Source organism: Rhinoderma darwinii, chromosome 6 (assembly GCF_050947455.1).
Source record: "Rhinoderma darwinii isolate aRhiDar2 chromosome 6, aRhiDar2.hap1, whole genome shotgun sequence".
NCBI lineage: Eukaryota > Metazoa > Chordata > Amphibia > Anura > Rhinodermatidae > Rhinoderma > Rhinoderma darwinii.
In genome coordinates, this window is record NC_134692.1 from 90,226,955 (window position 1) to 90,243,972 (window position 17,018).

At 42.6% G+C, this 17,018-nt stretch overlaps 1 protein-coding gene across 4 annotated transcripts in view; it reads right to left on the reverse strand.

The window, feature by feature from the left end:
* The window catches only part of FAM234A (family with sequence similarity 234 member A), a 197,229-nt gene that overhangs the window by 103,078 nt on the left and 77,133 nt on the right, over positions 1-17,018 (reverse strand). For all 4 annotated transcript variants that reach the window (XM_075830027.1, XM_075830026.1, XM_075830025.1 and 1 more), the window contains exon 6: positions 4,569-4,701. In XM_075830027.1, coding sequence (XP_075686142.1) covers positions 4,569-4,701 — 133 coding nt within the window. The remainder of the gene's footprint in view (positions 1-4,568; positions 4,702-17,018) is intronic.

Below are 17,018 nucleotides of genomic sequence, written 5' to 3' on the forward strand. Positions count from 1 at the left end.
GGCAGCATCTACAGAGGGCACTGCGGCAGCATCTACAGAGGGCACTGCGGCAGCATCTACAGAGGGCACTGCGGCAGCATCTACAGAGGGCACTGCGGCAGCATCTACAGAGGGCACTGCGGCATCATCTACAGAGAGCACTGCGGCAGCATCTACAGAGGGCACTGCGGCATTATCTACAGAGGGCACGGTGGCATTATCTACACAGGGCTCTGTGGCACTTTCTAAAAAGGTGCTGCCTAATCTTCACATTTGTGTGTCTGCCAAACACTGCCAACTGAGCCGCCGGACTGCATTTAGCGACACTTAAACTGGATTGTTGAAATAAGCACGTGGAGAAATCTCGCAAATTTCCATTAAGTTTAAACCTAGCGCTATTATTATAGTAATGTAGTATTATTATAGTAATGTAGTAATATAGTAATGTAATATTGTTGTAGTAATGTAGTATTGTTGTAGTAATGTTATAGTAATGTAGTATTATCATAGTTGTTCAAATAACTAATTGATTAAAGGGGTTTTCCAATCCTTTTTTTTTTTTTTTTTTTAAATCAATGCAATGTTCCTCTATTAATATATTAGTGCACTCTGACTATCTTTTTCTTGATAATAAATGGTTTTAGTAACATTACTCCCTATTGTTTACCTTGAGAGGTTTGTTTTGCTCAGTAAGTTCATTCCTCTTCTCTTCCTGTTTCTCCTCCCTGCATGCACTGCTCTAGTCCCAGCATGCAATGTGCATGCAGCAGTGCACTTGCTCCGCCTACTACACCCAGCTCTACTAACTTCTGCAATCTCAGTCTTCATTTTGGTGCTCTCATTCTATTACTGATAGCACAAGCTGAAATCACTGGATATCTGCGTTTTTAACCTCTTAACGCCGAAGGGCGGATATATCCGTCCTCAGCAGCTGCTAGTTCGCGCAGGACGACGGATATATCCGTCCTGTAATCGTGCGGGTACTGTCACTGTACCCACGCGATCAGCGGCAGGAGCACGGCTGTTATACACAGCATGGCTCCTGCTGCAACTGCCGGAATCGAAGCGCGCTCCGATTCCGGCAGTTTAACCCATTAAATGCCGCTGTCAATAGTGACAGCGGCATCTAATGTGTTTGACAGAGGGAGGGAGCTCCCTCTGTCACCCGATCGGCGCCCCCGCAAAGAAATCGCGGGTCGCCGTCGGGTTTCCATGGCAGCGGGGGTCTAACAAAGACCCCCAGGTCTGTCTTCAGCATCTGCCTGTTAGGCGATGCCGGAGGCATGACCTAACAGATTGCCTGTCAGTTTTACACTGACAGGCAATAATGCTTTGGTATACTAAGTATACCAAAGCATTATATATGCGATCAGCACATCGCATAGTGAAGTCCCCTGGTGGGACTAAAAAAAAAAATGTCAATCCGTTAAATAAAGTTGGTGAAAAAAAAATAAAAAAATTACAGTGAAAATCAAATAAAACTACTTTTTTGCCCAAAAAGTGGATTTAGTAAAAGTGTCAAAACAAATCACACATACACATATATGGTATCCCCGCGATCGTAACAACTTGAACAATAAAATTAACACATTAAATAAACCGCCGAATGAACGGCGTCCAAAAAAAAACAACGGCAAAATTCGATCTTTTCTCCCATTCCCCCCATAAAAAATTAATCTATAATCCTATGTACCCCAAAATAGTACTAATGAAAACTACACATTGTCCCGCAAAAATCAAGCCCACATACGGCCACATCGACGGAAAAATAAAAACGTTACGGCTCTTGGAATGCGGCGATGCAAAAACAAGTAATTTTTTTCTAAAAGGCTTTTTATTGTGCAAACGTAGGAAAAACATATAAAACCTTTACATATTTGGTATCCCCGTAATCGTGCTGACCCATAGAATAAAGTTAACATGTTATTTACGGTGCATAGTAAACGGCGTAAACTTATAACGTGAAAATCAATGCTGGAATAGCTGCTTATTTTCAATACTCTCCGAAAATAAAGTTAATAAAAGTTAATCAATATATTATAAGCATCTAAAAATGGTACAATTACAAAATACAACTCGTCCCGCAAAAAACAAGCCCTTATACGGCTATGTCGACGGAATAAAAAAAAAAGTTACGATTCTTGGAATGCGACCGTGAAGAAACAAAAAATAATCCAAAGGTCATTAACGCGCAAAATAGCCTGGTCATTAAGGGGTTAAACGGTTTGAAGAGGTCTTGTGGTACCAAAACAGTGGAAACCCCCAAAAGGTGACCCCATTTTGGAAACTAGACCCCTTGAGGAATTCATTGTAGTTTTCATGGGGTGCATGCAGCTTTTTGATCAGTTTTTATTCTATTTTTAAGTGGCGTGGTGACTAAAAAACAGCAATTCTACTATTGTTTTTTTATTCTATTTTTGTTACAGCGTCACCGTGCGCTATAAATGACATATTCACTTTATTCTATGGGGCGATACGATTAGGGCTCATTTACACGAGCGTGTTATACGTCCGTGCAACGCGCGTCGCAGAGACCTATGTTAGTCTATGGGGCCGTGCAGACAGGTGCGTGATTTTCACGCAGCGTATGTCCGCTCCGTGAAACGCACGATGTCCTATATTTGTGCGCTGTTCGCGCATCACGCACCCATTGAAGTCAATGGGTGTGTGAAAACCACGCATGTCGCACGGAAGCAATTCCGTGGGACAAGCGTGGTTCGCGCAACAGCACTGTAAAGGATGAATGAAAAGAGAAAAGCACCACGTTCTTTTCTGTTTACAAACATCCAAACGGAGTGTCATAATGATGGCGGCTGCGCGAAAAGCACGCAGCCGCGCATCATAAAGGGCTGACACACGGAGCTGTTAAGTGCCTTTTGCGCACGCAAAACGCCGCGTTTTTTGCTTGCGCAAAACGCACACGCTCGTGTAAACCCGGCCTTACGGTGACACCAGATGTTTATAGGTTTTTTTTATGTCTTATGGCGTTTGCACAATAAAATAAGTTTTGTAAAAAATAATTTACTTTTTGTTTTACCTTATTCTAAGAGCCAGAACTTTATTATTTTTCTATCAATAAAGCCGTGCGAGGACTTATTTTTTGCGTAACGAACTGTAGTTTCCATCATTACCATTTTTAGGTAGATGCGACTTTTTGATCTATTTTTAATACATTTTTGGGGAGGTGAAGTGACCAAACAATTGTGATTTTGGTACGGTTTATTATTATTTTCTTTTACGGCGTTCACCGCGCGGGATAAATAACTAAACAATTTTGTAGTTCAGGCCGTTACGGACGCGGCGATACCAATTATGTATAGTTTATTTATTTATATATTTTTATTAATAATAAATGACTGATAAAGGAAAAAAAAAGGGGATTTTTTCACTTTTAAAACTTTTATTTTCACACCTTTTTTTTTACTTTATTACTTTGTCCCACTAGGGGACTTGAGGGCAGGAGGCCCTGATCGCTATTCTAATACACTGCACTACATGCGTAGTGCAGTGTATTAGAACTGTCAGCTACTCACTGACAGCAAGCATAGTGGGTCCTGACGTTGTTAGGACCCACTAGGCTTCCGTCTATGGCATAGCCGGACGCCATTGTTTGGTGTCCGGTTGCCATAGTAACCATCGCCGGCCGCTATCGTGTAGCAGGCCGGCGATGGTAACTTAACCCCTAAAAAGCCGCGATCTCTATTGAACGCGGCTTTTAAGGGGTTAAACAGCGGGGACACAGCGATCGGTCCCCGCTGTAGGAGCTGCGGCAGCTGCTGTACGAGACAGCAGCTGTCACAGCTCCTGCATCTGTCGGGAAGACGGCCGAAACGGCCGTTATTCCCGCAACTTCATATTCCATTGCTAATTTCACAGAGCATGCGCGGTGGAGTGTGTTAACCACGCATGCTCTAATCAGATAAAGAAGCACGTGGTACGGTTACGTCATTTGTGACGTAACCGTACAGTGTGAAAGCCGGAAATCGGAAGTAAGGTAGCAGACCAAATGGACGGGTCTGCACAGGAAGTGCAGATTTTGCTTTACTAAGGGGGCGGTGACGGAAGAGGATATAAGACGCTACAGCCATCTGATGAAACGTAAGTACATTGTAAAGTTGTATATTTTTCATAGTTTAATTTAATTTTGTATTGTATCAAAATAAATGCGGCCCATCAACTTCACATTTTTTCTATATGTGGCCCACTTACCCAGCCAAGTTTGAGACCCCTGCTTTAAAGGGTTATTACCATCAATATTATACTCTATGGGAGTTAAGGAAATAGCCTGTTACCTGCAACTCCCATAGAACATAATGGAGAGAGACACCTAAAATGCGGCCATCTCTTCACATAGTAACCACATGGAATTGGCGGCTGACGACCACCTCACTGGGAGGGGCAGGGTTCGTGTGACCCCCCTTCTCAATATAGGTGCAGATCCAAGAGCTAGGACCCGCATCTATCAAACATTTATGACATATCCTGTAGATATGGCATAAATGTTTGAGATGTGGATCAGAAGTGTCAGATCATTATGACATTTATGTATATAAATATTTATTTATGGCTATTTTGTTTAATTATTTCACCTTTGTAGAACAGGACATAATGTGCCTTTGACATTGTCACGTGTGTGTAATAACCATTTGGTTGTTCAGTACCAATGCTCTTCTTTTGTCCGATATGGTCTCCATTCTTTCCCGAAAATATAGCACTCTGCAGCTATAAAAACAGAAAATAGGAATAATGAATATTGAATTTACAGAGAAATTATACTTAATGGTATAAAGTGTAATTCAACATTCAATAACATTTCACTACACAATTAAAGTTGAGCAATTTTTAAAAATTGCCTGTAGACGTAGTTGAGGAAGCGCCGTGTCTTTACCCAGCAGGAAGTGCTGGGTGAGCAAAGACAGGGAGCGTCATCAATCATAGTACACGCCCTCTTCTCCTCCTCCTGTCTCGTCGTCCACACCTCCTCCTCCTCCTTCACTCTTGGAGCTCCCGCACTGAAGTGCATGTGAGAAGGAGGAGGAGCGGAATCCCTAATCTGTGGCCGGGGATTACACTCCAGGAGAAGTCCCTGATTTTTCCTGGAGCAGTCCCGTACTCCTGAAACTGAATCCCCGGACACAGCGTTGACGATGTGGCCGGGGATTCCGCTCCAGGAGAAGTCCCTGCCTTCACTGTCCATATATGGACACAGTGACATCAGGGACTTCTGAAGCGGAATCCCCACCGCTGTGGCCGGGGATTCCGATCCAGGAGAATTCCCTCACTTCACTGTCCATATATGGACTTCTCCTGGAGCCATCCCTTACAGGAAGGGGGATGACTATGTACAAGGGGGCTGTATGGCATTACCTACAGGGGGGGCCGTGTGGCATTACCTACAGGGGGGGGCGTGTGGCATTACCTACAGGGGGGGGCCGTGTGGCATTACCTACAGGGGGGGGCCGTGTGGCATTACCTACAGGGGGGGGCCGTGTGGCATTACCTGCAGGGGGGCCGTGCGGCGTTACCTGCAGGGGGGCCGTGCGGCGTTACCTGCAGGGGGGCCGTGCGGCGTTACCTGCAGGGGGGCCGTGCGGCGTTACCTGCAGGGGGGCCGTGCGGCGTTACCTGCAGGGGGGCCGTGCGGCGTTACCTGCAGGGGGGCCGTGCGGCGTTACCTGCAGGGGGGCCGTGCGGCGTTACCTGCAGGGGGGCCGTGCGGCGTTACCTGCAGGGGGGCCGTGCGGCGTTACCTGCACGGGGGCCGTGCGGCATTACTTGCACGGGGGCCGTGTGGCATTACCTACAGGGGACTGTGGCAGTATCTATAGAAAGTAGTGTGTGGCAGTATCTAGAGAGGGCAGTGCGTGGCAGAAAATTTACAAATGAAATTGAAACGGATGAAAAACGCAAGTGGCGTTCAGGCTGGTCAAAATCTGCCTCAAAATTCAAGACAGAATTTTGAGGCAGAATTTTCTGCCAGCAAAAAAACTCAGTGTGAACAGGGCCTAATACAGGATCTCTTGGAACAGATCCAGAAGCAGGTGAGGAAAATGTGCTGACTGGCTTGTGTCTACCAAGATGTCTGACATAGGTGGAGTGGGCACACTTGAATTCATCAGGCTGTGAAAGGGGCCGGGGAGGGAGATAAGTGCCTGTACTTAGATCAGGGATAGATGAAGGCACAAAGGATAATGATTATTAGTGTGTGAGGGCCTGTTCACACGGAGTATTTTGACAAGCTTTTTGGAGCGGACACCGCTCCGCAAAACTCATCAAAAACCATCTGAAAATGCCCCCCATTGATTTCAATGGGTGGCGGGGGCGGTTTTCTCCCGCGAGCGGTAAAACCGCCACGCACGAGAAGAAAGGGACATGCCCAATCTTCATGCGGTTAAGCCCCTGACCTCCCATTGACATCAATGGGAGACAGAGAAAGCGTATTTCGGGGAGTTTTTTTGCCCGTAGCACTCAATGGGCGCGGCAAACGACATGCAGGAAGGACAAAATCTGCCTCAAAATCCCAAACGGAATTTTGAGGCAGAATTTTCCTCCTGCAAAAAACTCGTGTGAACGAGACCCAAGACTGTGTGCAGGGAGCTGCCTGTAATTAGAGCAGGGAACATAGAGGGGCGGGGCAGTATGCAAATAACAGATGCTTTGGAGGAAGGGGGGGATGCAACGGTCTGCTCAGATGCAGCAGGGGATCATACTTCAGTATAAGAAAAGTGAAGCAAAATATATTTTCAATATTACCGCTAGTAATCAATAAAACACCCGTCAGAAGTTTGTTTTTTTAACTGTATGTTCGGTTTAAACATATTTTAATTGAAAAATTATAAAAGGTGGTTTTAAAGCAGATTTTATTTGAAAGGTTTGCGCCCTAAAATGGCATATGGATGTCACAGAGTGTGATCCCCAACATGGGGCCACCCTCTATTTGCTAGATTTGAGAACCGCTGCAAAGAGGTTTTTCTCGCTTCAATGAATTTGGTACAAACAAGGTCAAAGAGGGGGGGGGGGGGGGTAGGATATGTGTTCCAGTAGCAGTACAACCAGTGGTTGCTCGCAATCTGGGGAGCTGCAAATGAAAATGTTGTGCAGGTGTAATAATTGAATATTTAGTACTTACTCACTCTTGTTACAGAAAATAGCAGAAATATATTAATCATGGATAGTTTAGCATTATCTGCCATCTCAAATTTCACTAAATCATTTATAATAAAAGGCATTACATATATTACTCAAAGCAATATCAATAGAAAACATACTATACATGCAAAAACCGTTCTGACAAAGTTTTGCATATAACAACCATATCTGAAAATAAAATAATAATTTGATAGGTTGCAATAGTGTCGCAGTGCTAGGGACAGTGACGTAGCTATAGGGATCACAGCAGTCGCAAATACAACCGGACCCCGAAATCAGGGGGGCCCCATGTCCTGCCACCATGTCGGTCTACAGTTACTGTGGTAACTGGAGCCCATGTAGTAACTACACGGACCCGTTACTACAGTAACAGCATATTTACCCACTTAATTCTACGTCTGGACCTGACTCAGGAGCTGAGTCCTGACGCCTGTCAGCATCACAAAACAACGTCGTGACGCGGGGTGGCGTCAGGACACGCACTGTGCCCCTAGATGAAGGGGACCCAAATCAGGCGTGAGGAGGGTAAGTATAAGAATACTGTGGTCCTGTATCTAATCCTTTCAAGTGTGATACTATCTGCTGGGCCCTGTATTTAATTCAATCATGTGTGTGATATTGTCTGCTAAGTAGCTGTATCTAATCCTATCCATTGGTGGAGCTATAGGGAGTCATAATCTTATAGATATGCGGTCTCCGATTATATATATATATATATATATATATATACATACATATACATACACATACATACATACCCATTCAAAAGTTTGGGGTCACCCAGACAATTTTGTGTTTTCCATGAAAACTCACACTTATATTTATCAAATGAGTTGCAAAATGACTAGAAAATATAGTCAAGACATTGACAAGGTTAGAAATAATGATTTTTATTTGAAATAATAATTTTCTCCTTCAAACTTTGCTTTCGTCAAAGAATGCTCCATTTGCAGCAATTACAGCATTGCAGACCTTTGGCATTCTAGCTGTTAATTTGCTGAGGTAATCGGGAGAAATTTCACCCCATGCTTCCAGAAGGTCCTCCCACAAGTTGGATTTGCTTGATGCGCACTTCTTGCGTACCATACGGTCAAGCTGCTCCCACAACAGCTCTATAGGGTTGAGATCTGGTGACTGCGAGGGCCACTCCATTACAGATAGAATACCAGCTGCCTGCTTCTTCCCTAAATAGTTCTTGCATAATTTGGAGGTGTGCTTTGGGTCATTGTCCTGTTGTAGGATGAAATTGGCTCCAATCGAGCGCTGTCCACAGGGTAGGGTATGGCGTTGCAAAATGAAGTGATAGCCTTCCTTATTCAAAATCCCTTTTACCTTGTACAAATCTCCCACTTTACCAGCACCAAAGCAACCCCAGACCATCACATTACCTGCACCATGCTTGATAGATAGCGTCAGGCACTCTTCCAGCATCTTTTCAGTTGTTCTGCGACTCACAAATGTTCTTCTGTGTGATCCAAACACCTTAAACTTCGATTCATCTGTCCATAACACTTTTTTCCAATCTTCCTCTGTCCAATGTCTGTGTGCTTTTGCCCATATTAATCTTTTCCTTTTATTAGCCAGTCTCAGATATGGCTTTTTCTTTGCCACTCTGCCCTGAAGGCCAGCATCCCGGAGTCGCCTCTTCACTGTAGATGTTGACACTGGCGTTTTGCGGGTACTATTTAATGAAGCTGCCAGTTGAGGACCTGTGAGGCGTCTATTTCTCAAACTAGAGACTAATGTACTTGTCTTGTTGCTCAGCTGTAAAGGATCTGCCAGGCACTGCGGGGTTAACTCCCAGAACTAATCAGTCAGCACCTGAGAATACATCCCTGAGACTGACTCCTGCTTCCACCATTCAGGCTGGCAGGCTTAGGAGTGGGAGAGCCTATCGTAACCTGGCCAGACTCAGCTAGCTCCCGCCCTCGGTCTATTTAAGCCTGCACTTCCTGTCCCTCGGTGCTTGTTATTGCTTTTGTTTCCTTCCTTGTGGTTCCTGGCCCAGCTACAGCTCCTGCTATTTTTGATCCTGCTCCATACCGACCCTGGCTTACCGACTACTCTTCTGCTTTTCGTTTTGTACCTCGCACACTCCTGGCTTGACTCGGCTCGTTCACCACTCTGGTTGCTCACGGTGTTGCCGTGGGCAACGGCCCCTTTTCCTTGCTCGTGTTCCTTGTATGTTTGTCGTGTTTGTCGTGCACTTACTGAGCGCAGGGACCGCCGCCCAGTTGTACCCCGTCGCCTAGGGCGGGTCGTTGCAAGTAGGCAGGGACAGAGTGGCGGGTAGATTAGGGCTCACTTGTCCGTCTCCCTACCCCCTGCCGTTACATCAGCTGTGCAGCGGGGCCTCCCACTTCTCTTTCTACTCTGGTTAGAGCCTGTTTGTGCTGTCCTCTGAAGGGAGTAGTACACACCGTTGTAGGAAATCTTCAGTTTCTTGGCAATTTCTCGCATGGAATAGCCTTCATTTCTAAGAACAAGAATAGACTGTCGAGTTTCACATGAAAGCTCTCTTTTTCTAGCCATTTGGAGAGTTTAATCGAACCCACAAATGTAATGCTCCAGATTCTCAACTAGCTCAAAGGAAGGTCAGTTTTATAGCTCCTCTAAACAGCAAAACCTTTTACAGCGGTGCTAACATAATTGCACAAGGGTTTTCAAATCATCCATTAGCCTTCTAACACAGTTAGCAAACACAATGTACCATTAGAACACTGGAGTGATGGTTGCTCGAAATGGGCCTCTATACACTTATGTAGATATTGCATTAAAAACCAGACGTTTGCAGCTAGAATAGTCATTCACCACATTAACAGTGTATTTCTGATTAATTAAGTGTTCTCTTCATTGAAAAAAACTGCTTTTCTTTCAAAAATAAGGAAATTTCTAAGTGACCATAAACTTTTGAACGGTAGTGTATGTATGCATGTATGTATGCATGTATGTATATAAAACATAGAACATAGGAACGGTAGCAGGACTTCAATGAAGATGAAAATAATTGCTTTATTAACTTCAAGTGTGAGACGTTTCGGTTCAAGACAGAATCTTTCTGAAGCTTGAGAAAGGTTCTGTATTGAACCGAAACGTCGCCCACTTGAGGTGAATAAAGCAACTCTTCATCTCCATTGAAGTCCTGGTGCAGTTCCTTTGTCCTAAAGTTTTTTTCTACAAACTCGTTGGGGAAGTGATTCAACCTCTGGTAACGTGCACACGGCCTAATATTTAGCTGTGTTGGAGTGCTGTGTTCAATTGTGTTTGGACTGTGTATATATTTATCTATATATCTATAGATATATATCTACAAATATACAATATCCCAAAAATTTATGTCACACAGCCTCAGTAGTGTGTGGGTGTGAGCCTGCCTGGGTCACGACCATAAGACCCCAAAAAAGTAGATCCAAAGAATCAGGCAGCACTCGAGAGATAAAAGCAAAAAAAGTGGTGGTGCTTTATTGGTCCATAAGTAAATTCAATGTTTCAGCTCAGCACAAGAGCCTTTCTCAAGCCTTGAGAAAGGCTCTTGTGCTGAGCTGAAACGTTGCATTTACTTATGGACCAATAAAGCACCACCACTTTTTTGCTTGTATCTCTGGAATGCTGCCTGATTCTTTGGATCTATATCTGCAGATATATATCTATCTATATTTTGGGGCGGGTCTGAACATATGTATTAGTCCTGATGTTTGAAGACCTTAGCAAAGACCTTGGCTGATCGTGCTGAATCGATGGGTCACTTAGGAGATCCAACTATGCAGCTAAAAGCTGCGGGTCGTCAGCCATGAACAGGGACCCTGTTGCGTTGATCAGATTCCAACCTATGGCTGTGGGATAGAAAGACAGCAATGTTTATCACTTTTAACCCCTTAATGACCAGCCTATTTTAGACCTTAATGACCAAGCCATTTTTTACGTTTTTCCATCGTCGCATTCCAAGAGCTATAACCTTTTTATTTTTGCGTCGACATAGCTGTATAAGGTCTTGTTTTTTGCGGGACAAGTTGTGTTTTTTAATAGCACGATTTTGGGGGACATATTTATTGATTAACTTTTATTTGGGGGGAAATAGAAAAAAACTTGACATTTCGCCACTCTTTTTCGCGTCTTAAATCTACGCCGTTTACAGTGTTATATAAATAACACAATAACTTTATTCAGCGGGTTGTTACGATTGCAACGATACCAAATTTGTATAGTTTTTGTAGGTTTTACTACTTTTACACAGTAAAAACGCATTTTTTTCAAAATTATTTGTTTTTGTGTCTCCATATTTGAAGAGCCATAACTTTTTTATTGTTCCGCCGATGCAGTTGTATGAGGGCTTTTTTTTTGCGGGATGACTTGTAGTTTTTATTGGTACCATTTTGGAGTAGATGCGACTTTTTGATCACTTTTTATCAAATTTTTTTAAAGTCAGGATTCACAGAAAACAGCAATTTTTCCATAGTTTTTTATTACATTTTTTACGGCGTTCACCGTGCGGGTTAAATAATGTAATAGATTTATAGTCGGGGTCGTTACGGACGCGGCGATACCAAATATGTGTAACTTTTTTACTTTATTTTGTTTTTTTCATACTAAAGCAGTTTGTAAGGGGAAAGAGTGGGTTTTTCATTTTTTTTTCACATTTTTTTTTAATTAACTTTATTAAACTTTTTTTTCACTTTTTTACTAGTCCCACTAGGGGACTATAATATGCGATTCTGCGATCGCACTTATAATACACTGCAATACTTTTGTATTGCAGTGTATTACTGCCTGTCCGTTTAAAACTGACAGGCATCTGCTAGGTCATGCCTGCGGCATGATCTAGCAGGCATTCACCACAGGCAGACCTGGGGGCCTTTATTAGGCCCCCGGCTGCCGTGGGAGACACAGACACTCGGCGATCGTATCGCCGGGTGTCGGTGGGAGAGGGAGCTCCCTCCCTCTCTCCAAAACCACTCAGATGCGGTGAACGCTATTGTGCACCGCATCTGAGGGGTTAAACGGGTGAGATCGATACTAATATCGATCTCACCCGGCAGAGCAGGGACGCTCCAGCCCTCACTTGCCTCTGGCAGCTGAGAGGAGGGAGATGTGACAGCTCCCTGCTCTGTTTACTTATTCTGATGCCATGACGTAAAAAGTCTATGGCATCGGAATAAGGCTCGTTAGTGACCGACATAAAAACACTATAGGCCGGTCACTAACGGGTTAAAGGGGTATTCCACGTTCGAATATTGATGGCCTTTAACCCTTTCGCTGTCTGGGGATATTGGAGATTTTGTACTTCTGGTAGCCAAGAGAACTTTCCACATTTGAGGGGCCGGTTTTAGGCAAAGTGCGGCCCTGTGCAAAATTACAAGAGGGGCCCCAAATGTTAAAGAGGCTCTGTCACCAGATTATCAAATCCCTATCTCCTATTGCATGTGATCGGCGCTGCAATGTAGATAACAGTAACATTTTTTCTTTTAAACGATCATTTTTGGCCAAGTTATGAGAAATTTTATATTTATGCAAATGAGCCTTTCTAATGGACAACTCGGAGTGTGTTTTCTCTTATTTCCAACTGGGAGTGTATTGTGTTTGTAACATCTGGGTGTGTTTACTTGTTTTACTAGCTGGGCGTTGTGAATAGAAGTGTTTGTCAGCATCATATGTCAGCATCATACACTTCTATTCACAACGCCCAGCTAGTAAAACAAGTAAACACGCCCAGATTTGCTTTGAAAAAATTTCGATTTTTATTTTCAGGGCCTACTTCCAATAATTTCTGCAAAAAAACTGTGGTGTCAAATCGCTCACTATACCCCTAGATAATTTCCTCAATGGGTGTAGTCTTCAAAATGGGGTCACTGTGGGGGGTTTCCACTGTTTTGTCCCCTCAGGGGCTTTGTAAATGTGACATGGCCTCCGCAAACCATTCCTGCTAAACTTGAGCTCCAAAAGCCAAATAGCGCTCTTTCCCTTCTCAGCCACACCGTGTCTCCAAACAGCCGTTTATTACCACATGTGGGGTATTGTTTTACTCGGGAGAAATTGCTTTACAAATTTTACGGTGCTTTTTCTCCTTTAGTCCTTATGGAAATGAGAAAAAAAGAAAAAAAATCGCTAAACCTACATTTTCTTTGAAAAAATTTCGATTTTAATTTTCACGGCCTACTTCCAATCATTTCTGTAAAAAACCTGTGCTGTCAAAATGCTCACTGTACCCCTAGATAATTTCCTTGAGCTGTGTAGTTTCCCAGATGGGGTCACTTTTGGGGGATTTTGACTGTTTTGGCACCGCAAGAGCCCTTCAAACCTGACATGGTGCCTAAGATTTATTCTAACAAAAATAAGGCCCCAAAATCCACTAGGTGTTCCTTTGCTTCTGAGGCCGATGCTTCAGTCCAGTAGCACGCTACGGCCACATGTGGGATATTTCCTAAAACTGCAGAAACTGGGCAATAAATATTGAGTTGCGTTTCTCTGGTAAAACCTTCTGTGTTATAAAAAAAAATTGTATTAAAAATTTATTTCTGCAAAAAATATGAAATTTGTAAATTTCACCTCTACTTTGCTTTAATTCCTGTGAAATGTGTAAAGGGTTAAGACATTTTCTAAATGCTGTTTTGAATACTTTGAGGGATGAAGTTTTTAAAATGGGGTGACTTTTTTGGGGTTTCTAATATATAAGGCCCTCAAAGCCACTTCACAACTGAACTGGCCCCTGTAAAAATGGCCTTTTGAAATTTTCTTGAAAATGTGAGAAATTGCTGCTAAAGTTCTAAGCCTTGTGAGGTCATAGAAAAATAAAAGGATGTTCAAAAAATGATGGCAATCTAAAGTAGACATATGGGGGATGTTAATTAGCATCAATTTTGTGTGGTATAACTGCCTGTCTTACAATGCAAATTTTTTGCAAAATTTGGGTGTTTTTCACAATTAAATACTGAACATATCGAGCAAATTTTGCCAGTAACTTAAAGTCCAATGTGTCACGAGAAAACAATCTCAGAATCGCTTGGATAGGTGAAAGCATTCCGGAGTTATTACCACATAAAGTGACACATGTCAGATTTGAAAAATGAGGCTCGGTCAGGAAGGTCAAAAGTGGCTAAAGAGGGAAGGGGTTAAAAATAATGTACAAACAACAAATTACATTGTCAATTCGGTAAATAAAAACAAATATAAATTTGGTATCGTTGTAATTGTATTGACTCACAGAATAAAGTTAAAGAGGCTCTGTCACCACATTATAAATTCCCTATCTTCTACATAATATGATCGGCGCTGCAATGTAGATAACAGCAGAAAAACTATCATTTTTGACGGAGTTACGACCTATTTTAGCTTTATGCTAATGAGTTTCTTAATGACCAACTGGGCGTCTTTTACTTTTTGACCAAGTGGGCATTGTGGAGAGAAGTGTATGACGCTGACCAATCAGCGTCATACACTTCTCTCCATCTATAGAGAGCTAAATCCTACAAATAAGCACAACAACAGGGAGCAAATACCCATCCACGAGGAGAACATTGACAATGAGGGGAATAAACATAATAATAGAAAAACTATAGATACAGATATTTCCCTGAATCCCATCAATGAGAACACCAAATTTGCAGATTTAGATATTTCCCCTAATCCAAACCTTCTAGCTCTTTGCAAAACATCAAACATTCAAGAAAAACAACATCCTCTAGAGCATTTGAACATCTCCAACCTTAACACTTTCTTCACCACACAGTACTCGACAGAAGAGGTCAATACGACCATCAGGTGGCTAGGAACACCCTATCAACCCCTTATCCCCCCCCCCCAGTGTCCAGCAGGCCACATCCCCCTTTGTACTGCATCTTCGTGCATTTGACCTACATAATATATCCACTACCAACCAAAAACTACCCCTCAAAGTTGTCAATCAAATGAATCCTCAATGTCTTTTTTAGATTTTCCTACCCTACCCGATACCACTCTGCACCCGATCGAGCCCCACAAAGAACAGCAGAAAATCATATGATAACCAAATACTTTCAGTCCCTCCCACGGAGAAACACCTTGCCAATACCCACCAAAAGAAAAGGAAGATTAGAGGATGCCGAGGGGGTAGGAAAAGGGACGCACAATGCATCGAAATATCGATAATATTGCGATGCTGTGCGGAGGCAAACAGTTCAATACCATCAATTTATGTATTTTGATACTAAGCCGTGCGGCATCACAGCTTAGTATTGAAATAAATGAAGAGAACATGGCATGCGTGCACTGTACAGCGCCTGCGATGTTCTCTTCCTTCTTGACTGCCCTGCTCGTCGTTAGCGCCGGCCATGTCACATTAAGAGGGAGGAACGCTCCTCCCTCCTCTCTCTACTGCCACCAATGATAATCTGAGTATGTGAGAAGGGGGAATGAGGGTACTGTTGAGTGGGTTGCTGATGACGTGCCTGTGTTGCTCGCACCACTAGTGTGGAATCAGAACCGCGCTGCACTGTAGTGACAGACCAGCCCCAGGCAGGAATTCGTTAGAGCAGGGCAAAAGTCGTACGCATTTCCCGGACTGAAGACAGTTCAGGAAACTGGGCTCCAAGCATCAGTTATGTATGATGCTAGGAGTCACTGCCTGCTCGTGGCAATACTGTCCTGTACTGAAACACAGCCATGTGAATAAGGCCTAATAGCAATGTTGCCCATTATAATTATAGCAAGTGACCCCATCAAGTACCTCGCTCAATCATAATGGGCAACATTGGGTTAATGAGTGCGGTACATGATGGGGTTAATTAGAATTAATGTGAGGCACATGGAGGTTCAAAACTGATAACACCATGTGCTACACATCAGAAAACGGAAGAACATTTTTGTGGGATTTTTATTGTTGGCAAAGTATTGGTATAGTGTATCACAATACTACTCTAAGTATCGGTATCGAAGTCCAAATTTTGGTATCGTGACAACCCTAGGTAGGAATAGAAGAAAAAAGAAACAACGAGGGAACAAATGGATGCGCACAAGAAACAGTTTGAAAAAATAAAGAAAAACTAGATTTTTAACCTATCCTCACATGAACTGAGCGAGGAGGAGGCAAAACTCCTCTCAAAAGGACTCTCATTTTGTCCAACACAAAAACCAAAACAACTTCCAATTATTTTTGGATCTCAATCATTTTATAAGGAAACTTTACAGCGATATTTTGCAATAAAAGAACAAAAAGGTGACAAAATAGATGCAAGTAACATATCAACGTCTCTGTATAAACATCTACCAGTTCATGGAAAATCTAGATTTTATCCTCTCTATCATATAGGGAATTACCTTGAAACGTTTTATGCTCTAGTTTCTAATGAACTTAAAAAACATAAATAAAGCTAAACCACAACAAGACAATCTAGATAGAAATGAAAGAATGTATATATAAGGAAGCACTGATCATATTATCAGATACATTCTATTATCAGGTTTTAGACCACGACCCTATAACTGAATTCCAAAGCAAATATTTTATAGAGGAAACACACCAAAAAGGTCTTAATAATAAAAAGAAAACCATTTTCTGACAAAAATCCAAACACTCCCTTCTTTTATCATCTGCCGAAAATTCATAAGAACCAAAAAAAAACACCTGGGCGACCCATCATCTCGGTCTTAAACTCACTTACACGCAAACGTTCACATTTTATCGATTTACACCTGATGGGCCTGGTTACAAAACTGCCTTCATATCTCAGAGACGAGTCTAATCATAGATTTAAAAAGTTTAAATTGGAGTGACAACTATAGCTTATTAACCCTAGATGTCACGGCTCTCTATTCTAACATAACACATTACCTAGAAAAAGACGGTTCAGTACAAAAAGACAAAATAGATTTTTTAATATAAGGTCTCAAATGCATTTTAATTAGCAATTTTTTTAACC